Here is a 22410-nt window from a genome sequence, read left to right as displayed (position 1 = left end):
TGTTTGGAAAACTTTAAGCAAAAACACACTTGGTATAATCTGATATTTGAATTGTTCAAAATTTACCAGGACAACAATAAGTTTGACAATATATTGTATGTATCCCTTTAGACATAGTCACTAGATTTTTTGAGGCCAACTTAAACTCTTGAGTTTTAATGAAAGATGCTTACATTGGAGCCAACTAAAGATCTTTTGTTCATATGTAGTGTAACTTGACGGACTTGGTTTTGTTTGCGATCCATATGACAGAATTTGTTGGCACAACTGTTTGTAATTCTTCGTAAGTACTCAAAATCTGAAGTTTGTATACATTACATACTGTATGAAAGAGACATTTTCATTACGATAAGTGATCTCAACAAAAGATCATTAGTTGGCTCAAATGTATGCAGTTTTCCTTAAAACTTAAAGAGTGACTTTAATCATTGCTCCATTTTTTTGTTTGGGATGTTGAATCCCATCACAGTGACAAATCTTTTCACTGTTGTTGTAATAATCCTTGTGTGTGCATTTGCATTCCTGTTATGTGTCGTGACGGCTGTTTGGAGTTTCAAGGTGATTAAGAATCAAGAGTGCGTAGCCACATGATAACACTCCCCGAGTGCACGCTGCATAGAGGGGGAGCGTGTTCTGGTCTGTTTGTGGACACGCACAATTGCCTCTCTCAGTCACCCCAACGATGGCAACAGAACAGACAAAATACCTCTGTGTGCTCGTGTGTGTTGTAGTGCGTTTGTAGTTCGGAGCACTGAGGCTTCAGGTATTTTGATGTCGGGCCTTTACAGAAAGCATTGTCCCCCCCAGAGATCAAGGGCTTGCAGTTTAAATGCAGCACAAAAAACCTTGAAAAAACATAACTGATTATTTGCGATTCAGTGGAATGAAGAGATTTTTCTATTAGGAAGTGCAATTCAAGTATTGTTTTGATGAAAGAATTAGTGGGTTTTCAATAAATCAAAAAGTGAGGAGCAGTAGTGTCTTGTGGGTTGCTCAATCGGTGGAATTTTCAATATAAAAAACACAATTTACACAAAATCTACATGTCTTTTTAAATGGCTGAATTTGTGCGTCTCTGTAAGATTGCATTTCAATGGAAGAAGTTGTTTTAGATGATACAAAGACACTCCGGTCTGCATACAGCGTGGTGGGGGAATCGCTGTTGGACCCGCCTGCTGCGTGTTTTCCATAAGTCAGAGTGGGCGTCATCCGGGCGGGCACGGGGGATGCCAGCGTCCATACGCTCACTCCATCTGTCACCAACGTCCTCTCCTGGTGGGCAGTGCTTCTTCTCTTTTATCTATTCACTTTCTTTGTTCCCGTGTGCGCATCACAACAAAACAGGAGGATGAGGCAACACTTACATCACAATATAATGTTTTATTTTGAAAGGACAATTCTCTGATGTATTCTCAAAGGTTATGACTGAACGCTTTGAGAGAAAAAAGATTATTTCAATATGAAGCACTTGTAACATGTGGCATCCATTTAACATTACATTCAAATACCCGTGTATATACGGTACAAATGCTTTTTTAAATTTTTACACTGCAGTCTGAGTAAAACTATTTAAACTGAACCTTTACATATTGCCGAAGAATGTAGACAAATGGTTTTCAAATCTTGTACTTCATCTTCCCAGTCTTGCTGATGACACAGATATGCTGAAGAACAAGTGGGAGAAAGAACACATTAGCTTGTGTAACTAACTTCAATGTGTAATGGCCCCTTCAGTGGGTTTCAATCGTAGCATCCTACGTTGGCAAAATATTTGTCTAAGATCACCCTGCCCTGTGGGAAATTCCAGTGTGTCCGGAGAGCCTGATTATGCCATAAATAGTTTGAAAAAAGGTGAAGCTTGCAATCAATTGAAGGCAAGGTAATCTACAAAGATATGACCCGTTCATAATTTAAACTTTTGGGCGTCCTGGGGGTTCAGCTCATATTTCTTCTGTAGGATAAAGACAGATAGGAGGGGGGAAGCTTTAACTCAGCCCGATAATGAGATTCTAACCTCCACATTCCACAGTTCGCCCTCTTTCAAACTTTCGTAATGAATACCAACCCACCCCCCTCAAGCATACAGTGCATACAGTATATGCAGCACACACACCCATGTGAATAAACACACACACACACACACACACACACACACACACACACACACACACACACACACACACACACACACACACACACACACACACACACACACACACACACACACACACACACACACACACACACACACACACACACACACACACACACACACACACAGCAATGGGAGTCGTTCTAGGCTTAGTGTTTCACATGAGTCAGAGGTAAATTCGAGGCCACGTCTATACGGATATTTAAAAAAAGACAGATTTCACGTAAATTTGCACCTACTCATTTCAGAATGAGAAAATCTGGCTCGGAATAGAATGTCAAGGGTGTGACAAAGAAAACAAGAGGATATGTTGAACTTCTGAATCAAAGTTTGCAGAAGAGTTTGGTGGGTTAAATGCACTAGGGAAGTAGTCAGAAGAGAAAGTACCATAGGCTGACAGATGTACCAAGGTTTGATTTCATGATGATGGAAAAATGTCCAATAAAGTATAAGAAAATTAAAAAAAATCAGAGGCAGTATATGTCCCTTTATATTTATTGATTTTACTTATGCCGTATTCAGACCACGTGCTATCGTATGCACATTTTTCAATGGAAAATCCTGGATTGGGTGATTTCAGCTGCTTTGCCCGCACCAGAAGCCTCCTGGGGCATTCAGAGGTGATATGTACCTGTTGGGTGGGTTAAGGTTTCTGAGAGATGAGTGCATCCCTTTGATTTACTATGTTTACCTCCACCCCCCCTCTCCTCCCCCCCCCCCCCAAAACATCTCTTTCATCTCTTTCTCTTAAATCTTTCTAAAGGTTGTGTGCGGCTTGCAGCACTGGACTTACATTCAGGTCACGGAAGTATTCATTGTAGTCCAAGGCGTAACCCACCACAAAACGGTTGGGGATTTCAAATCCAACATCTGTCGGAGCAAACACAGACTTGGATGAGAAAGAGTACACATGATGTGTGTAAATGCTTAAATTCATTTGGGGTAGAATATGCAATAAGTGCAAAACCACACTTAAGCAACCACTAAGAAACACTGGAAAAACAGGCATCTAAACTGACAGACAAACATATCCGATGCAGTTAAATGAAATACGATTAAGCCCATAAACATGTAACAAGGTGAGTGGAATAGACGACATTAACAACTTACAGTCTGTCAGACTTTCCGCCATGCTAGGGACCCTCTTCACCAGCAAACTGAAAGATTAAATAGAGAGTTAATTTCCCAAAATGCTACAGTGCAGAACAAACTTAGACCTTGGACTTACCCCTAGTACTTCAAAAGTAATATAAACTGTTACAAATATATGTCCTGATACAAAGATGGGAGATGCTTCCATGCAACAATGCAAAATGCTAACCCTTACACAGACACATCCATAACAGAGGAGATACACTTTCAACATAAACCGTGTGTGTGCGAGGAAAGATGTTTATCTTGTGTCTGTGATCTCGGAGAGCATAGGAACATCCCGCGGACATGAGATAGTGACAAGTGATATCTTCCTCTTGCCTTTGTCACACGATTGGCACTTCCCCCCATGATAGAGATAGAGAGAAAAAGAGGAAAAAAAACGGGCTCACCCTGCGACCTTGACCATCTTGGGTTCAAAGGTGGCCACATGCTCCAGAAGGGCCTTCATGGTCTTTCCTGTGTCAACCATGGCCTGAGGGAAGGGAGGAGGAAGAGGGGGGGATTGAGAATGCTTTGAAAGAGGAGGAAAATGACAAATATGCAGATAACGGGATGGGAAACATTTTCTAACTTCATGTTTTTACAACGATTAAATACTTTAACATGTTAATAAATCACTAATGAGTACAAGCAATGCATATTTCACACATAATTCCAAAGACATATCTGTTTCATGCCAAGAACTTGAACGGCAACTGAGAGTAGTTTTTAGCAACAACAATGTAGCAACGATATTTGATCAAAACGGACTCTTGGATTAAACAATTATGATATTGTGCTTATGTGTTTTCTGACTTCTGTACAGAAACTTTTACAACTGAAATATGATCTCAAAGTAGAAGAAGAATACTTTTTTTCTTTTAAAGACCTAAAACAAAAGAGGTGCAGCTCTTACTGAGCATAATGGCTTCCCAATCAACAAGACTCTAAAAGAAGTGCATACAGAACATTTACAGGTCAAAATGTAAAGGACATGCTTGATTGACATCATCTAGTTGATACAATGAATTACACTGAAAGTCAGACTCACCTCAACAACCAACACACTCTTGGTAACATGTAAAAAAAGAAGAAAAAAAAAACATTAGTAAAACAATTTGAACACAACAGTTCAAACAAAGTGTAAATAAAAAGTGAATTGTGAACTGTGCGATTCTTACACATGGTATCTATAGCAACAATGTTGGCAGCATCTTCGGCGCCTTAACAAAAACACAGACAGCTCATTCTCTTCCACACAGTAGCGAACATCTGTGTCTACAGTGACTTCTGAGTGTCCGGGAGTTGCACACTTTCCCTGCTGCAGGGTTTTCAAGTGAGTCCTTGTTCCCTTGGCCTGGGTGTATGAGGCTCTTTGTGAGAGTATCTATGGTTTGGGCAGAGCGATCGGAGAGAATGCAGAACACCAGCCAATGTTCCCCTCGGTTTATACCTGAACATTGATACATAACAATCACATAAAGTGGGTAACGGGGACATGTAGACATAATTAACCTGTATTGATTTACACTGTAATCACACTGTACTGCCAACTGTGCATTTGCAATCATTTGACTGTGTATATAGCATCGTTTGTTAGGGAATTTATAGCTCTCCTTGGGTGACTGGATTAGGAGTTTTGTGGGATCCAAGTGGCTTAACCAATCAATCCTGACTCTGGCAAAGACTTTGTTGACAATCAATCGTTGCTATATAGTGTGGGCACCGAACAAATGCTAAGAGTTCGGAGAGCTGAAGTTGGGCAAGATTGTATAGTATTTCATCAGTAATCAAGACTGAGAGTCTTCAGCCAGACTTCTGTTGCTATCCATGTTAGCACGGCTGAAATAGTTTATGATTCAATTAGAAATTTTGCAAATAATATTTATTTTTCAATATAAAGACGTGCTTTGAATTTTACCAGCTGCAAAAAATAATCTTTTCTTCTTGAGAGAAAGATATGTCATATGCTCCAAAAGTTATTTCTCTAGAAGTTGAATTTATCTATGCATGCTGATATTAAATTGAACTACTTGGATTACCGTAATAATCGGGTTTAAGACATCTGAGTGCTATGAATTCACAGTGAGAGTAGGAGAGAAAGAATTGCATAAGAATCTCATGCTGATAGATGCTGCTGGCAAGGACTCAATTGATAGAAACCAGGGAGCTTGCTCATGCCCCTCAAGTCTTCACCTAGAGATCCGTAGTTTGTAAATCAGCGTCAGTAGTAGCACAAAAACTCATAATCTACCTGAAACTGTGACTCAATGTTTCAGTGTCAGGCTTACAAAGAATGATTGCTCCATAATTCATTTCTGAGGAGATATGAGAGTTAGTGGGGGGTGAAGTGTTGAACAAGAGTGTTGATTTACGCAACACACAGACAACGTGGAGTGATTCATGTTTTCTGTGCCAGGTGGTGGTCACCCTTTTTGCTTCTCACTCCCATTGACCTTTTCACCCACCAGGGAAAATGCTGCTTGCACATTCAGTCATCTCGGCCAGTGGAATTCAGCGTAATTTATTTTTTTAGGCAAACGCGTGGGCATGTTTTCGCACCCTTACAGATGAGCGAAGTGAAGATTCTGTTTTACGCCTGTCTCAGAGAATAATGTAGTGAGGAGGGATCATTCCTCATGATCCTATGTGCTCTATGGACCTCTCAATCTTCCTAGTGGGAACATTCATTTTCTTGAAAAGTCTGTTTCATTGCCGTGGTTGGAAAAGGGCAAACCACTTTAACAAAGTGTGCACAATGAGATAGTTGTGAGGAGAACCCTTCAAGGCTATAGTGCGTAACTTCTGTCGGCCCCATGAGGAATTCTCAGTAATTACAACACTGTCTGCGCATCTACATGAGGTAAGCCTGCGGTGATAGCTCATGGATTTTATTCCTTCTGCTGTACGTCCAGGTTTTTTTCCTAGCAGTGGAATCAACAACTGAAACATTTCCTGGGTGCTTCTCGCAGAGAGAGTTTTGTGGAGCTGATAAGGCTTAATCAACTTTATGTCAACTTGTTTGGCGATGACTTGAATGAAATCAACCTCCACTAATATGAAAAAGTTACGCGTTATAGCTTTAATATATTTTGCACTTATATAGGATACAAATCTATTACTAATCTATTTAAAGTAAAGACTGCCTTCTCCATTGTTTTACCTGTTCACAAATGCTGACCATATAACAATATATGTCACAGCTCCCTCTTGAGGTAGACTCTCTTAAAAAACTTAGAATACTGGCAAAGAGAACTGGCCCGTGCAAAAACTGTCCAAAAGGAAGTGGAAAACCTATTGACACACACCTTTCCACGCAGGATAGACAGATCCCGGCTTCCTATGATGTGCAGCTCCTCTGTCGATTGGTCATTCTAGGAGAGGGGAAGATGGAAAAATGGAAAACAGACTCAAATTGTGCAATCATAGTAAATAAAGAATGTCGCTGTTTTGCTTTTCTTGCACTTTTGCTCCTTCCTCAACAGCGATTGTTTACATAAAATATTTTTTCTTAGGCATCCAGAAAAAACAATAAACGGTCTGTCGGATTGAGAAACCCAGATGTTTCCTCGAGGACATATAACACTAGTCTTTCTCAATTATTTGGCTCTATTGCACAGTCCGAAGAAAAAAACGGCAGCAGCATTAACACAAGAGAACACAAAAAGGGAGAATATTTTATAATGACTTTAAATGTACAGTGTTAGACAAAGACAGACTGTAGGAAGCACAGCTTTGAAGACTGACAGCTTTGAAGTTGGATTCAGTCGGCTATGCATCACTTGGATAAGAGGAGAGGGGACATGGACAAAATCTTGGCCCCAGGGTCAGGTCAGCTGACCCCATCATGACGTGTGAGAACAGCAGTTTAGCTTAAACACTGTCCTTTAGTGGAGTAACAGTGACTTGGTGCAATGTTGATTGTTGACATGTAATTATAATGTTTAAATATTTTTGAGCAGCCTCACCTGATTTACTATCTTCATTTATTGATTAGTGTATGTATTTTTTTTTTACCAGTATCTAATGAAAGTGTTAAGATTACACCCTTTAATATTTAGGTCGGAAGCTGCTGCATACAATTGTCCTAACGGGGCTAAGAATGTAATCATTGTCATTTGAACAATGTAGATCATGTAGATCCGCACTCCCAAGGTATATCTAGGTATTTTTGTCTTAGTGGGAGTCAAATTTTTTTTTTGGGATTTAAAAAAATCCCTTGACATCATTCAATGACGTTGTTGTGGTTTAACATAAACAGCAAGATAAAACAATATCTATAATTCTCTTCAGGCTTGTCCTTGTAGCTAATTAAACATGTGTAAACTCTGAAATATAAAGTGAATTCTCCCCTGTGCTGTAACGGGGGCAAAGGAATGTGACCACATACAGAGAAATGTATAACACATCATTTTGGATGTGCTCTTTGCCAAAATACACTAAAGAAAAATAAGTGACGGCGATGACATTTGTTAAGTGATATCAATATAAACTTTAAATTCCTCGGTTCATACGTTCCAGGTGTTAGACTGTGTTATAAGTGGTTCCTCTTGGCTGCAGCAAAAACACCAGTTAGCATTCTGGGTATTTTCATGACCCGAGCTCCACAATCAATTGTCCTTGATGTGTCCTTACTGTCCTGACTGAATGTGCTCTCTACTCGCTACACATGAACAACAGTGACATCTGGTGGCTAATACAAAAGTCAGACGCTATTTTTCTTGTACGTATATGGGATGTTGAAATTGGGCCAATTATGACAATATGACACACTTTTAAGTTTTACTCAATGAATGACTTATTTATATAATTGTCTGTCTTTGGACAAATCATAACATAACAAATGCATTTAGTTTTTTTTAAGGTATTTTCAAGTAAGAATCCACAGGTAATTAGGGCAGACAAAGATGGCGAATAACTTGCAACAGAGGCCTCTGAGTAGACTCAAACCGGTCATGACTAGTGGCACTAAAATAAATTATCTGCTTTAAAAAAAACAGATCTATGCCTGTTTTAGTGTATTTCAGTGCCCTGTACAGTTGACTTACTAGGTAGCTCTTCAGACGGATGAACTCTGTGCGGGTCTCCAGGTATTTGTTGGAGTTGCGTCCGAGAACTTTGATGAACTCGACCAGGTCTGCACAGAACTTGTAGCCTCCCTTCAGCACGCACAGCACTATTATCTTACTGTCATCAAAGTCATCCATGACGTATCGGGCCAGACGCTCTATCCTGCAGGGGCAAATCCCATCAACACAAATACAAGAGACCAAGAAATGAATGAAAAAAATTGAATAATTCCTTGTGTTGCTGGTATTTTTACCTGTTCATGATGACCCCATGTGGGATGTAAACACTCTCTATGTCTTCATGGTAGTGTTCAGGGTAAGTGAACAGGTCCAGGCTGTGTCCTGGCCAGTCATCTTTAATCTACAACAGGCAACGGCAAAATCCAGAATCTATTTATTTATAAAGTTAAAGGAAATATAAACATGAATTCTACTTGTAATTATTTGCATAATATTTTGAAATGTTGCTGTAGTGAACCATATAGAGGCATTTTAACAACGTGGGAATCTTAAAAAAGAAAATTGAACAGCTCAGTTTAACTAGTTTAAAAAATTCAAAAATATACAGTATAATTGATTTGGAAGAAGCCACAGTGGAAGCTAATACAACAAATTACAATGTGTTTGTTGGTATGTATGTCTAATAAATAATGATAAGTGAAAACATACCACAATTCCTCTTTTCATCCCTGCGTTGTCCATTTTTACTAGGTGAAAACTGTCTCCACCGGGGCAAAGATTCACAAAGCAGTGCCCTTCAGTGGGAAATACACAGAAATACGTTATCATACATACACTGGACCAAATAACAAGAGGCTTTCCGTCTTCCTATAAAAAGTTACAACAAAGATAAGGTTAAAAAGTAGGACAAGAGACCAGAAAATCTCCTTCAGATTTAAGAGGAGCAAATGTCCTGTAGCTTGGAATAACAATTCATTCTTTTAAACCTAAATGTGACATTCTGCCTGTGCATGTCAACTACATTACACTGCTGTGCAACATTCATAATCAATGACCACCAAAGCATTTCTTACCGTGTTGTTGTGTTCTTTTCACAAAATAAAAAGGAGTACAAGTAAAAGAAAGTCAAAATGCTATCCGGAGAAGTCTGGTCCAGGCCAGCCACATGGGCTGAGGGGTGATCACGCTTCAGTCATTTGCGTAAAAAGAGGGACAGCTTTGTTTGACTAATGGAGAATTACTGGGATAATCAGCTTCATGTGACAATGTGCTGGCTTGTGGCCGCATCACAAGCCACTGCAGGAGAACGGGGGGGAATGAAATACCAAAACAAATACTTGGTTCAGTTTCCCATGTGGTACACTTTATTTGGTCAGAATGAAATAGATTTTAAAGGATTCTCAGACAACTGTTTGAAAGCAGCTCTAGAAGGTGAAAAAGAAAGAATAATATTGGGCTCAAATTTTTAATATCCTCTATACTTTAATAGATGCTCCACTAAAAAAAATCTTTAAATTACACATTTTCTTTTAAAGATTGCCCTACTAGTGGTAGACACATATATCTCAACTAGTGGCCAGACATCTTATAAATTTGATATGAATTTACATGGTTCCGAGAGGGTAATTCTGAATGATTGTGATGACCTTTTTTTGTTGCCAGAGTTAGGTCAATGCTTTAATTTGAATATTTTGCTGATTTTCAGTAAGCTGGGCTTTACAATTTTAGTTTTGCTTCATATAAGTTTTATTTTACTCATGTTTGAACTAAGGTTGTAAGGTGGGGTACTCCACACAAAATGCCTGTCCTAGTTATTGGCTATGTAGATGGTCTTGAACCTCTCAAAGAGGTTGATGCTGTTCTCCAGCTGCTTCATGGCCACCTCCAGACGGTCTTTCTGGAACTTCTTTGACATGGTGTCTATGACCAGCGAGATGCCCTGGTACTCGTGGTGCAGCTGGTCCCAGTTCCTCTTCAGGCCCTGCAGAGTGCAGCCACATAAAGACACCCATCACTATCACAGAGTCATCTCCAGATTCAAGGCGATATTTTTATAGAGCAAGCAAGTTGTATTAGCTTTAGAACGAATGTGTGGTATTGGCTATATTAGAGGGCTAATTATCTGGTGTTGATGAGTGTGAGATATGATGCCGCTTGATAAGTGTTGATTGGATAATTGTTTGTGCAAATCACATAGGTTCTGTAAGTCACGCTTCAAAAACACTCAACGTGAGAAATGAATCCTAGAATACTCACAGGTGCTTTAACGCATTTGGTTTAGTTGTGCATGTTCTCCAAACCTCTGCTTAAACAAGTTCAAATAACGATCATGCATGACGGGTGTACAAAGGCCCTTTTTATCTTAGGAGTGAATAAAAAGTGTTCTCTTCCCAAACATGTCAGAGACGTATAATTATCGAATTGATTTCCTGTGCCGCTCAAATTGTTCCAGGTGTCTGTACAACCGCCTGCTGATTGAGAATTGCCATTGTGTGCTTGACGCGCTCTTATACCTCCAGGACTGCGCGTCTCTCCTCGTCAGACAGGTATTGAATGGCTCCCAGCTCCCTCTGCTCTCTCACATAGTTGTCATACGCCTCCTGCATCATCCGCTCTTCTTCATTGCGCTTGTGCAGGTACTCGGGCACTTCACCGTAATTCTGCAAATAGAGACACGAAAGACAGAAAAAAAAAATCAGAGTGGACCAAGCAAAGCAACTCAAAAAGAAGGGATTTTTTCCTAGGTTTTTATGCCTCCACGTCAATGATTTAAAAATGGGGGGGGGGGGGAATGTTTTCGAATTGACGGTCCATCCATCCGTCCATCAAGTTGGCACAAATGTCAACTTTGACTCAAGGATTAAATGAATACATTTTGGAGGTCAAAGGTCAAGGTTACCGTGACCTTAAATGTTGTGAACACAATATTTTAAGAGTGCATTGAGGGATTTTGACAGATGTAGCACAAACTTACAGGTGGACTTCAGGGTGAACTGACTAGATTTTGAAGGTTAAAGGTTGCTGCAACATTACAAATTGTGAGGTCGCCAGGCGGTAGTTGTACTTGTATCTGCTGCTTGTCATTTTATATTTATAGTAATATTGTTGTAGCTGACTTAATCAAACAAGGTACATTTTTTGACTTAGAAAATGAAATACCGCTTTCTTGATGTACTTGGGGAGAAGTCCTGAATTCTCAAGGAGCTGCTTGTGTCCCTTACTGGTGTCCACACATGTCGGCTTGGGTTTCATGGGCACTGCTGTAGCCGTCTTTACAAAGTCTCTGTTGGTTGTATAGCCCATAGGTGGAATGTCTCCCCTAGCAGGAACGGCTGGATTCTTCACAGTGTTACGAAGGTCTTTGGTAGCCTGGGCCGCCTCTGAAAGAACATGACAATATTAAGGTGAGTAAAAACTGCTCAAAGACACACACACACACACCCACACACACATGTATATCACATTAAAGTTAGTAGGAGAACTCACTCTCGGCCAACCTAGACTCATGTGAATGCTTCTTCAGGTATTTTTCCGGGGACGGCACCTCAACCTTCGCTGGCCCCATGGTTCTCATGGGGTCCTTGCTGGACTTTTTCTCAAGAACCACAGTTGGTCTGTACTTGGACATGTACCTGCAGAATGATGCAACACATTGGAGAAAGTATTCAAGTTATTTCATCTCAAAGAAATTCATTTATGACTCAAATAAAACAGACTGAAAGAAAAACATTGTAGGCCTAATCGCTATCTGCAAATAGCGATAGATAGATAGATAGATAGATAGATAGATAGATAGATAGATAGATAGATAGATAGATAGATAGATAGATAGATAGATAGATAGATAGATATCAAATGTGCATAAAAATATTGCATTTCATCTGGTTGTAGGAGTTTCCTCTCACTGCACAGAATGTAGTCAGAGTAGATTTTTTCTTTCTACATAACCAAACTAGGGTTCGTTATTAGGCTATTTTAGCAATAGTTACCACATGGTTAGGTTGGTCTCTCGAGGATAAATAAAAGTTAAATGAAATGAAAATGAAATGGTTTAACTCAGCCTTACTAGTCGCTAACTTGACGAGGTTAGTTTGACAACACAACAAATGGAGCTATGTTAGATGCCACAGGCCCCAGCTGCTAGATAAGCCTACCGTGGTGCTTTTTGAATATGAACCTCCTCCTTTGGAATAAGGTTGTAGACGCTTTCTTGTTGATATGCATAATCAGCCATTTTAAAAGGACTTCAAAACAGTCCAAATACTAACACTGAGAATGGTTATAAAGTTAGTTTAATTGACCAAAGTCACATTAGCTGGAAAGTCTTGGTGCAGTCTGATTTGTTTGACAACACGCTGCCGGCTTGTTGCTGGGCAACTGCACGAGCAAATGTAGCATTCCCGGACAGTTGTAAAAGCCAATACTTTTAGTGTAGGCTTAAACGCCTCACATGGAAACAAGATTTGGTTTGGACTTTATCGCACCCATTCTTTATATTCAGCTCATTATATTTATCGAATATACTTATTTTTTTAAATGTCTTTCCATTGTGCACAATAGCGCGTTACAGGCTTTATTTCTGCAAATGACTAGCTCTCATTAAAAGAAACAGACATGTAGGCTATATAGCCTACTGATATATTTCATTATTCATTTTTACTGATTAAATTAAGACGTCTTTGATCTAAAAAAATGCATTTAAAATGTCATCTTTGTGATTGTGAATGATGTTGAATACGAGTTGTACAGTACTTAGAAATTCGAAGTAAAAAGTGAGAGACGCTTGTGAATGCAGCACATAGGTCACTCCGCGTTGCAGAAAGTTGAAGGTATTTAATGGAATTTGCTCTTATATATCGTTACATTTAATTAAAAAGCTACGGTAGAATTGAACTCATTTTTTTTTCAAATATATTAATTTTTAAAAGGTAGAAAGGTTGTTGAGCCTTCGACTTCTCATCGACGTTTCACGCTTTTTGTCCCTCCAGGCTGACCGTAGTTGTTTGTGCACAGTTCAGAGTGCTTCTTCTGCAATGAATATAGAAGCCTACAGAATTGCACTTTGCCCTATTGAAAAGAACCATATAGTCACAACAGACTCTACTATAAAGTTATTATCGGGTGTGAAGTACGGGATAACAACAACATCTCACGTGAGTGTCACGCTCATTAAACTCATTAAACTCTCAGTGGAACTAGCCACTGTCCTGGCTGCAAAACACGTGTTGTTGTTGCAGCCACCTGCAGCACTGGACCAATGATCTAACACGTTGTAGCTAGTCTGAACCATTACAACAATATTAAAAGTGTAACTGTATTTTGCATGAGAACGCCTTAACAACTTATGGACACTCTTACTACTCCAGGGACATTTCAAGACGGTTGTCTTAAAGTATTTCACCTCAATGTGCAATTATTTTTTACGAGTATTGTTAATATATATATATATATAAAATTATGTTTGTTGTAGGCTACATGTGTTGTACAAACAACTTTTAATTTGTTTCCCCCTTTCACAGGTGTAAAAGTCTGCTGTCATTTGACTCATCATCAATGGGTTTACTAAATGCACTCAGAGTTGCCAGATGCATCCTTGGTCCCCTTTCAACTCCCAAGTCATGGCTGTGCACCAAGGCCTCCATACTGGGGGACAAGAACCTCCTTCTCATGGGCCTACCTGGAGCGGGGAAGACAACAGTGGGTCGGATAGTGGCCCACAGACTGGGAATGCCTGCCATTGACGTGGATGACGACATCTTGGAGTTAACATGGAAGATGCCTGTGTCCGCCAAACTTGAAGCAGTTGGCGGAGAGCTTTTCCTGGAAGAAGAAGGCCAGGCTTTGTGTAACTTCTCTGTGTCTGGCTGCGTGGTCTCCCTCACTGGCTCCAACCCACTTCACACCGCGGCGATGCAGCACGTCAGAGAGTCCGGATTGGTTGTCTACCTGGACGTGGATTGCGATGACATCATACAAAGGCTTGCCAGGATGAAAGTGAACCGTATAGTAGGACAGGAGGCTGGGGCTTCCATGAGGGACATTCTGAGCTACAGAAAGCAGTTCTATGAGAAATGGCTGGACTTGAGGGTGCTGTGTGGAAAAGGGGACACGGTTGAGGAGATAGTGGAGAAGGTGCTTAAAGCTGTGGAAAGGTATCACAACCACAATGCAGAAAGCTATGTTTCAACAAGGACTGATGGCTTGGAATCAGCCAATCGGAACACACACTTCAGTGACGTGGTAGTGGAAGGTTTGGCCACAGATGGAGGCCTCTATGTTCCTAAAAGTGGCTTCCCAATTATTGGAGCTCGCGAATGGCTTAGATTGGTTGACATGTCTTACCCAGAACGCGCTTTGGTTCTACTCGAGAAGTGCATACACCCGCTGGATGTCTCTGCACTGGATCTCAGAACCATGGTATTCAAAGCCTACGGGGCTAACTTTGCTAGCCAGGCAGTAGCACCTGTAAAACATCTCATCCACAATCAATACATCCAGGAACTTTTCCACGGCCCCACCGCCTCATTCAAAGACCTGGCCTTGCAGCTGATGCCCCAGCTCTTTGCACACTGCCTACCAGTGATGTGTAACTACCTTGTATTGGTGGCTACATCTGGGGACACCGGAAGTGCAGTGCTGAGTGGTTTTGGCGGGCTTGGGGGGGTCGATAAGCACAGGACAGGGGTACTAGTATTTTTCCCGGAGGATGGAGTGAGCGAGATCCAGAAGCTCCAGATGACCAGTTACAGCGATGAGGGAAATGCCAGGGCGGTCAGCGTGCGCTCAGACTTTGACTTCTGCCAGAGGTCCATAAAGAGGATGTTTGGAGAGTCTGGGCTGACTGGGTACCTCTCCGTGGAGTATGGGACAGTTCTCAGCACCGCCAACTCCATCAACTGGGCACGGCTGCTGCCACAGGTGGGTTCATCACCGACTTAGACTCCAGAGAAATAATTCTGTAATAAGGCCTTTGAAAAGCAGACAATGTTAGGTAATAGCAGCATCTGTTAGATCATTTATAATGTCTGTGTTCTATTCAATGTATTGTGACATGTGATAAAGGCCTTGGTTAATCAGTCACAGTCATGTTTTGTTATGTTACAAATGTGCTTAACAAAATAAAACAAGATAACGACATGATTGGATGCTTTTTGAAAGAGGGCATGACCTTTATGGTGGCGGTCTGGTCATTTGGTAGCGCAGATAAGTCGTAAAACTGCACATGGTCATTTTTTGTCAAGCATTCATTCTTCTTATTTCAGGCATGGATTAAGTTCAATGTTGAATTGGACACATCATATCTGTAAAATGTCACACATGTTGACACTTTTACAGTTAAAATGCGCATAACTTATTTACTCTGTTGTTTTAATGTGGTTTCGTCCAGTACTCTCTCTCTCTCTTGTTTGTGCAGATCAAGCACAGTTTTCTGGCAGCAGCAAACTTGTATTGGGCAACAAGCTCCCAATAACTTCTCCTCCCTCTTGCAGGTGGTGTACCATTCCTCAGCCTATCTGGACCTATGCAGAGACGGCGTCATCAAGTTCGGGGAGCCCATCGACGTCTGCGTCCCCTCCGGTAACTTTGGAAACGCCATGTCGGCCTTGTACGCCAAGCAGATGGGCGTCCCCATAAGGAAAATCATCTGCGCCTCAAACCACAACCGCATCCTCACTGACTTCATCTCCACGGGTGAGTACGATCTCCGGGGACGGCCTCTGATGCTCTCCCACTCCCCGGCCATAGACATCCTCAAATCCTCCAACATAGAGAGGTTTATCCACCATGTCTCAGGAGGGGACAGCCGTCTTGTCAAGGAGCTGTTCACGAGCTTAGATACACAGCAGCATTTTAAGGTTCCAGAGGCTCTTCTAGGCAGGATACAGCAGGAGGTGCTAGGCGGCTGGTGCTCCGAGGATGACTGCCTATCCGCAATCAAGAGCGTCCACTCGCAGACAGGCTACCTCATGGACACACACACCGCCGTGGCTAAAGTGGTGGCGGACAGGCTGCAAGATGGAGCCTGCCCAGTGGTGATTTGCTCCACCGCTCACTATGGGAAGTTTGCTCCTGCTGTGTTCCAAGCCTTGGGAATTGAAAGTATTCCAGAGGATCCAATAGAGCAGTTGAGGTTGCTAGCATTAAGGGCATCCAAACCAGAAATGCACAGAGACATGATGACATGTCTGGAGAAAGGCGGCAGGAGGGGACACACTGTTTGTGAGGCAGAGTACAGTGGGTTGGTAGAGGAGGTGGAAGGCATGATACAGGACTCCTTCTTGAAAGTGATGTAGGATTATCTTTTTTTAAAGGTTTAGTTCACCTTTTAATTAAAGTTCATATTTATTTACAAGAAATCAATGTGTTGCTTCTATCTTGTACTCTTCATTCATCAAATGTATTTGTACGTTAAAAAAAAAGCACATTCAAACAACAGCAGGAGAAAAAAGGTGAAATCTTGCAAAGATAATTCAATACAAATAGACAAAGAAATCCAACAAGGAAAATAATAAATAATACTAAATAACAATAAATATTTGTTCCAAGAAGTGCTGTATATCCTCCATATATCCTTCTTCTATCTTTTACTTTTCCTTCTTCCAATGCATTTTCTATCTTTTTAATCTAACATATAATAGGACAAAAAAGGTAAAATCTTACCAAAAAAAATAGAAAAGGTAATAATAAATCCAATACATATAATCAATAATAAAAAGTACCAGTTATTAGCAAGCATGGTCATGAAATTGATTTTAAAGAAGCAATTTAAAAGTCTAAATCCTGCCTGAGCCTGCAGGAGGGAGAACAAATGAAGAACACCTTGACTCTGATCGTTCTGTAATAGAGCTCTAAACTCAATCTAAAGCCTATATTGATTAAGCAACATTTCTTCCCATTATTACCCAGAGCCCTGGCCCACTAGATGGGGATGTCTCCCTCTCGTCCACTGCCATGTTAAAGCACTGCTGCCCATATAACAGTAACAGTAGCCTACGTGTGAAACTCTGGGAAGGGATTTCATTTCTGGCAGTAAGTCAAAATCAGAGGGTCAAATAAACTAATAATGAACATTTGTGACGTCAATACCTGCAATCAGGAAGATGATCTTCTCAAAGTTAATTGTATGTTTATTTTTTGTTTGTTGGCAGTATATATTTGCAGTGTTTATTTGTTTTCATTTGAAGGGCTATCAAAGCAACATGCCATTTAAATACAGCCAAAGGTTTGATCTTAATGAGTTTCAGAGTCTACTAATTACCAGGTGAAGCTCAAGCAGAGGATACGTTCCTCCTATCAGTGTCCACTCATTAACTACCTCACTGGGTTCTATTTCCATTAAAAAGCTATATAAACCACACACATGCCTGTGCCTTTTTGTTCAGTATAGTCTTGGGTTAAAGCGGTTACATTTTCTTCTCTTAAATATGACATTTTAAAGGAAATCTAAAAAACAATATTGACAATGGCTTTTTGGTGAGAGTTCATTGCAGGGGTAGTGGCTTAACTTCCAGATCATGTTTTAATTTTTAATATCACAGATGGATGCAAATTCATATTTGCTAGGTCATCAAGGTCAAGTCCTCATTTGCCAATGAAAAATATTTTGGAAAGGAGTGAATAGAAATACAATAACAAATGTACATCGAAATACATCATGAATGTGGCAAAAGCACACTTTGAAACATTGTTGTTAGTTGTATAAAGAGGAGATGGTTACATGGGAATTAGAAATATTTTTGTTGTGAGAGAATTTCTCCCCTTTGCCAGGCGTCAGTCAGAAGACACATCATCATATTAAAGCAGAGCATAGGGGCAGAGGGGCACCCTGGGTAATCTTCCACTGTTCCGATGTCACACCATCCATAACAGAAATGAATCCTGTGTCTGTAGCTATCAGTGGAGTCATTTAAATCCAGGTGCTGCCTCAGCATCCGCCCCACAGAGAGGAGAGGAGGGAGGAAGATCCGTTTCATACATCTCCAGGATTGCTTATGAATGCAGTTGTTAAAAAAGGAAAGTCGGGAAGGATTTGACAAAGCATTTTATGAGGATGCCCTCTGATCCGTATCACTGTTGCACTGTGAATTTGCCAGAACAGAGAAAAAAAAAATTTGCTTCACTTGTTTGACTTTTAACTTTAATTAATTTATCCATTGTGCATACTCTTCATGGCCAACTTGTTGTCGACATCTGAGCTAATATCCATATGTGATAGTTGAGCAGCACACTCTTCTGTTTTCAGTCAGTCAACAAGATATTGTCTGCCTTCAGGGATTTGCTCTCCCTTACAGTCTCTAGAGCACAAGTGATATTGGATAAAGATTTCTGAGCACCTTCCTATTGAAGTGGAATGTCGACCTTGTTACGCACAGAAATTAAATACAAAAGCAAAATAAATAAAAGTCAACCGTTTCAAGTGCTTTGCTTTCTTTCCAAGGCCTCATATTGCACAAATGACAGAATCAAAAGGACATAAGTGTGTGTGTGTGTGTGTGTGTGTGGGAGAAAGATGAGTTCACCACTAGCCCGTCAGTTAACTTGTCAGTGTTTGTGTGATAATGAGAGAGCCAGAGGGAGAATGTGGCGTCTGAGGTTTGAGGTCATCCATTTCTGAGGAGCACTCTGGTGTTTTTGTCTTGTGGAAAACACACCCAGAGGAAGAAAAAAGGTGCAGAGGGAGACAAATAACTTATTATTATTATTTTTTTAATCAGTGCAATATTATATATTTGACTTTCCCCTGTCTGATGATATTTTAGTCACGTGTTTCAAATTCTGTATTGCTATGGATGAATGTGTAACATTGCACATAGTCGCACTGTATGCTCTTTTGTACCAGCTATCTCCCTTCCCCTCTCCCTCCTCAGTGGTTTGCTTCACTGTGAACATTGGCCTTATTAATCAAACTGCCTGGCAGGTGAATAGGAGAGGAATGGGAGTGGAAGTGGAAGAGTGGTAGTGTGCAAGTGCGCGTGTGTGTGTGTGTGTGTGTGTGTGTGTGTGGTAGTGTGTGTGTGTGTGTGTGTGTGTGTCTGTGGTGAGAGGAAAGAGAGAGCCAGCTGTTGCTCTGCTCCTAGCGGCATACGGCTGGGTGAGCAAGGATAATTGCAGGTACCAGCCTGTTCCCATCTCCTTAATGTTAAGCAGTGGCATAATGGAAACTGCTCTCTCACAGTGGAGGGGAGATGGAGAGGAAATGAAATGAATGCGTCGGGAAAAAGAAGATCCGGTGAAGCGGGTCAATTGGAGCCTCTGCTTCCAGTTTAGTTTCTTTTCTTTCTGTTGAAATCCACACTGAAGAAATGTAGATTTTGAAAAACAGTATTTGGCACAGGCATTGCTTTGGCAACAGATTTGGTATTCGTATACAAATTAAAACTTTAAATTGTTTCCCTGTTATTTTCTCAAACTCTTAATTGCAAATGTGATTCAAATTGCTTGCAGCAGGGTCTGTGGAGTGTGTTCATGTCTTCATACACAGTAGGCATATGTTGCAAGAGCCATGCATTTCATTTGTAGTTTTTTATTCCTCCCAACACTAGGGGGTGGTGTATGTGGAAGGCCGAGGCTGGCCACAGGTCATTTAAATTCATGCTAGTAACTACAGGTGTTGCTGATTGGTGGACATAACAGTTTTTATCTGTGATATATTGTGGTCTATTGTGTCGGCCGGCGTCTTTCTGTTGTAAATTAATTTGTTTTTTTTTGGAAGGCATACTGGAAGTCATGCACTAACAAAGTGACCAATAATGCAATCATAAACAGTAGCCTAATGGTAACAGCCAGTAACAGCTAAAGTGTAGGACTTGTCACTACATTGTCATACATGTGTTTGTGTGTTGTCATTTTTTTTAGACAGTGTTATTGCACAGTGCGGCGTTTTTCTCCAGGATCAATGCTTTCTTTCTGGTAGCGAGAGCCAGACAACCAAGCAACGCATTTCAACCATAGATAGTAAATAATATGGATGTAGCATCCGGGCTGACCTCAGTTATTCACACGGCATCCAATAATCCTGGTTTGTGCGCGTCACCATCTTGTGAGATTTTTACTCCGCCTCACTCCTCTTGCCGAAAAGGGGAATCGACGTCACGTCGGGGGGAGGGAGATAGCTGACGTATACCTCCGAGGCAAAGTGAGGGACAACGGGCGGAGAGCTGTCACTCAAGAGATTGCGCCAATACATTTTAACCTCCAAAAGAATACAAACTAGCGTGGGCCAAAAAAATTCACCCCACTCAGTGTTGTCATGGAGATATGACCTAAACATACAGACTAATATGTTTTTGTGGCCCAGGCTGTAAATAGGTTTAATAAGACTTTGAAAACGGCCTATCTAACAAGTGAGTCAAAGAAAAACTGCTCTCTTGGCGCCACCCCCAGTGGCACTTTCTGGTTACTATAGTTGTAGGTCACTTCCTTATTGGATGCCGGTAAAAATCGCTGAGGTTGGGGCTTGATTTCAACATGGTGTTCACCCCGAGGCCTCCCAATCCCTGCTAATTACCTCTGACATTGATTCACAGCCCGACGCACCTCCGTGAAGGGCGAGGAAGAGGAGGAGGAGGAGGAGAGAAAAGAGAGCTGATTAAGGTGTCAACGGGAGCTCGCCACCAACAGATGATTGTTGCTGGATTGAACTCATTTGCATTTTGATGCAAGCTCAGGACTGAACGATACGGGCATCGGCACCTATCTTTTGTTAACAGCCTTTTGATAAGCAGACAGGCAAAAAAAAATGAAGCATTGATTGATTTGATTCAATTCAAGGGGAACAAAACAACTGAAGGGTCCTGAAGCAGATTACATTGAAGGCAGGTGGCGTCTGTCCGTCTGCCGGGATCTTCTCCTGCCTGCGCGATGAAGGAAAGACAATCCATTTCTCACTCTGCGAATGAGAAATCAATGACCCCGTGATGGATCTGGGTGAAATGAGATATGAGCCTGGGTCTCGCAGGACTCGGCCGGGCTGGGATTGACAGCTGACTGACGGGGTTAACTGCCAAAGTGTGAAAGCGACCCTCCAGGACTCTCGTCCCAAATATCCCATCGAACTTCAGGCTAAAACGTTACATGTCGAGGGCAGAGTTGATACATGAAGGCCGCCTGTCGCTGCCAACACTCAAGATATTCTTGTAATTGACTCTTCGCTAAACCCCCAGACCCTTCGCAGTATGTTGCTACGCCTGCCAAGCTTTGCTTTCTCATACGACAGTGTTTCAGTTCACCGCGGTAGCGTTGGCAGATACAGCATTCAAAATTCGAAACAATCTATTCCTGCTAAATGTTTACCATCTTAAAGTGCCTAATAAGAACTTTAATTTTTTTTTATCTCACAAAAACAAATGACTGTTTTCTTGAGAAAAAGGCATTCAAAAATAATTGAAGGTAGAGCTGTTCTCGTCTTCTGTAGAAACTAACTTGGATTAACATATATGTTTGGACAGTTGTATTTGGGGTAACCCCAGGTAGGGTTCCTAGAGTGCAAACCTCCAAAAACCCAACAAGACGTGGAACAAGTGAACTTAATGTGGCCAGTAGATGTGTGGCTTTGCATTTACAATTCACAGCAGTTAAACTTTAATCCCCATCATTTTGAAACCAACACGCTGTGCAAAAAGATCTTTATTACTTTGTCCTCTTGTCGGGGTCATCAATATAGGTCAATTGTCCTCAAAAGCCACACCAATCAAACGGCAGGACAGAAGTAGGCTACATACTTATAGTATGTAGCCTACTTAATGACGACACACCTGTATACCTGTAAAGTTATTTGACGTGTAATCTTTACCATTGAGTATCTGCAAGTTGAATCAAAGTCCAACTTAATTTCCTCATTTCTCTGTTTAAGTGACCTGTCTCTGTCCTTTTCTTATCTTTTTATAGCCTAAACGTAGGCTATAGCGCTGGATTTACAGTAACACTTAATACGATTTGCTTTTTTTCCTGGCACAAGGGTAATTATCAAGCCTTTATTCAGCCGCTTCCTCGTAAAACGGGTGTGCTAGGAGTGCTGTAAACTGCACAGCCTTTAAAAGGATGCCATTCCTCCACATGTTATGCCACTGCCAACCAAATCCTGCGTGTGTGAAG

General features: G+C 41.0%; 3 protein-coding genes across 3 annotated transcripts; 1 reads left to right on the top strand and 2 right to left on the bottom strand.

Moving 5' to 3' along the window:
- Nucleotides 1-1468: 1468 nt before the first annotated feature.
- prtfdc1a (phosphoribosyl transferase domain containing 1a) lies at nucleotides 1469-9465 on the bottom strand. The gene is made up of 10 exons (XM_080049875.1): nucleotides 9390-9465; nucleotides 9025-9110; nucleotides 8610-8716; nucleotides 8335-8518; nucleotides 6595-6660; nucleotides 4338-4355; nucleotides 3697-3779; nucleotides 3263-3309; nucleotides 2946-3022; nucleotides 1469-1664 (listed from the first exon to the last, which is right to left on the bottom strand). Exons 2-10 carry the CDS (start codon nucleotides 9055-9057, stop codon nucleotides 1617-1619), a joined length of 663 nt encoding a protein of 220 aa, XP_079906001.1. The 5' UTR covers nucleotides 9058-9110; nucleotides 9390-9465; the 3' UTR covers nucleotides 1469-1616.
- A 658-nt stretch (nucleotides 9466-10123) lies between these two features.
- On the bottom strand, nucleotides 10124-12550 carry enkur (enkurin, TRPC channel interacting protein; the record flags this gene model as incomplete). The annotated part of the gene is made up of 5 exons (XM_080050086.1): nucleotides 10124-10297; nucleotides 10830-10976; nucleotides 11476-11696; nucleotides 11803-11948; nucleotides 12471-12550. 5 exons carry the CDS (start codon nucleotides 12548-12550, stop codon nucleotides 10124-10126), a joined length of 768 nt encoding a protein of 255 aa, XP_079906212.1.
- Nucleotides 12551-13968: 1418 nt separating this feature from the next.
- On the top strand, nucleotides 13969-16610 carry thnsl1 (threonine synthase like 1; the record flags this gene model as incomplete). Its single annotated transcript, XM_080050279.1, has 2 exons — nucleotides 13969-15234; nucleotides 15807-16610. The coding sequence occupies exons 1-2, from the start codon at nucleotides 13984-13986 to the stop codon at nucleotides 16608-16610; spliced, it is 2055 nt and encodes a 684-aa protein (XP_079906405.1). The 5' UTR covers nucleotides 13969-13983.
- Nucleotides 16611-22410: the final 5800 nt, after the last annotated feature.

Source organism: Ammodytes marinus, assembly GCF_949987685.1.
Source record: "Ammodytes marinus genome assembly, chromosome: 21".
NCBI lineage: Eukaryota > Metazoa > Chordata > Actinopteri > Uranoscopiformes > Ammodytidae > Ammodytes > Ammodytes marinus.
This window is presented reverse-complemented; position numbering and strand designations above follow the sequence as displayed.

Bases quoted from the DNA above. Each gene is read 5' to 3' on its own strand.
- prtfdc1a (XM_080049875.1), bottom strand. From the start codon at position 9,057: ATGGACAACGCAGGGATGAAAAGAGGAATTGTG. The intron at 6,661-8,334 runs GTAAGTCAACTG...CCCCTCTCCTAG, and splicing joins TCCGTCTGAAGAGCTACCTA to AATGACCAATCGACAGAGGA. The intron at 3,310-3,696 runs GTGAGCCCGTTT...TTAATCTTTCAG, and splicing joins AAGATGGTCAAGGTCGCAGG to TTTGCTGGTGAAGAGGGTCC.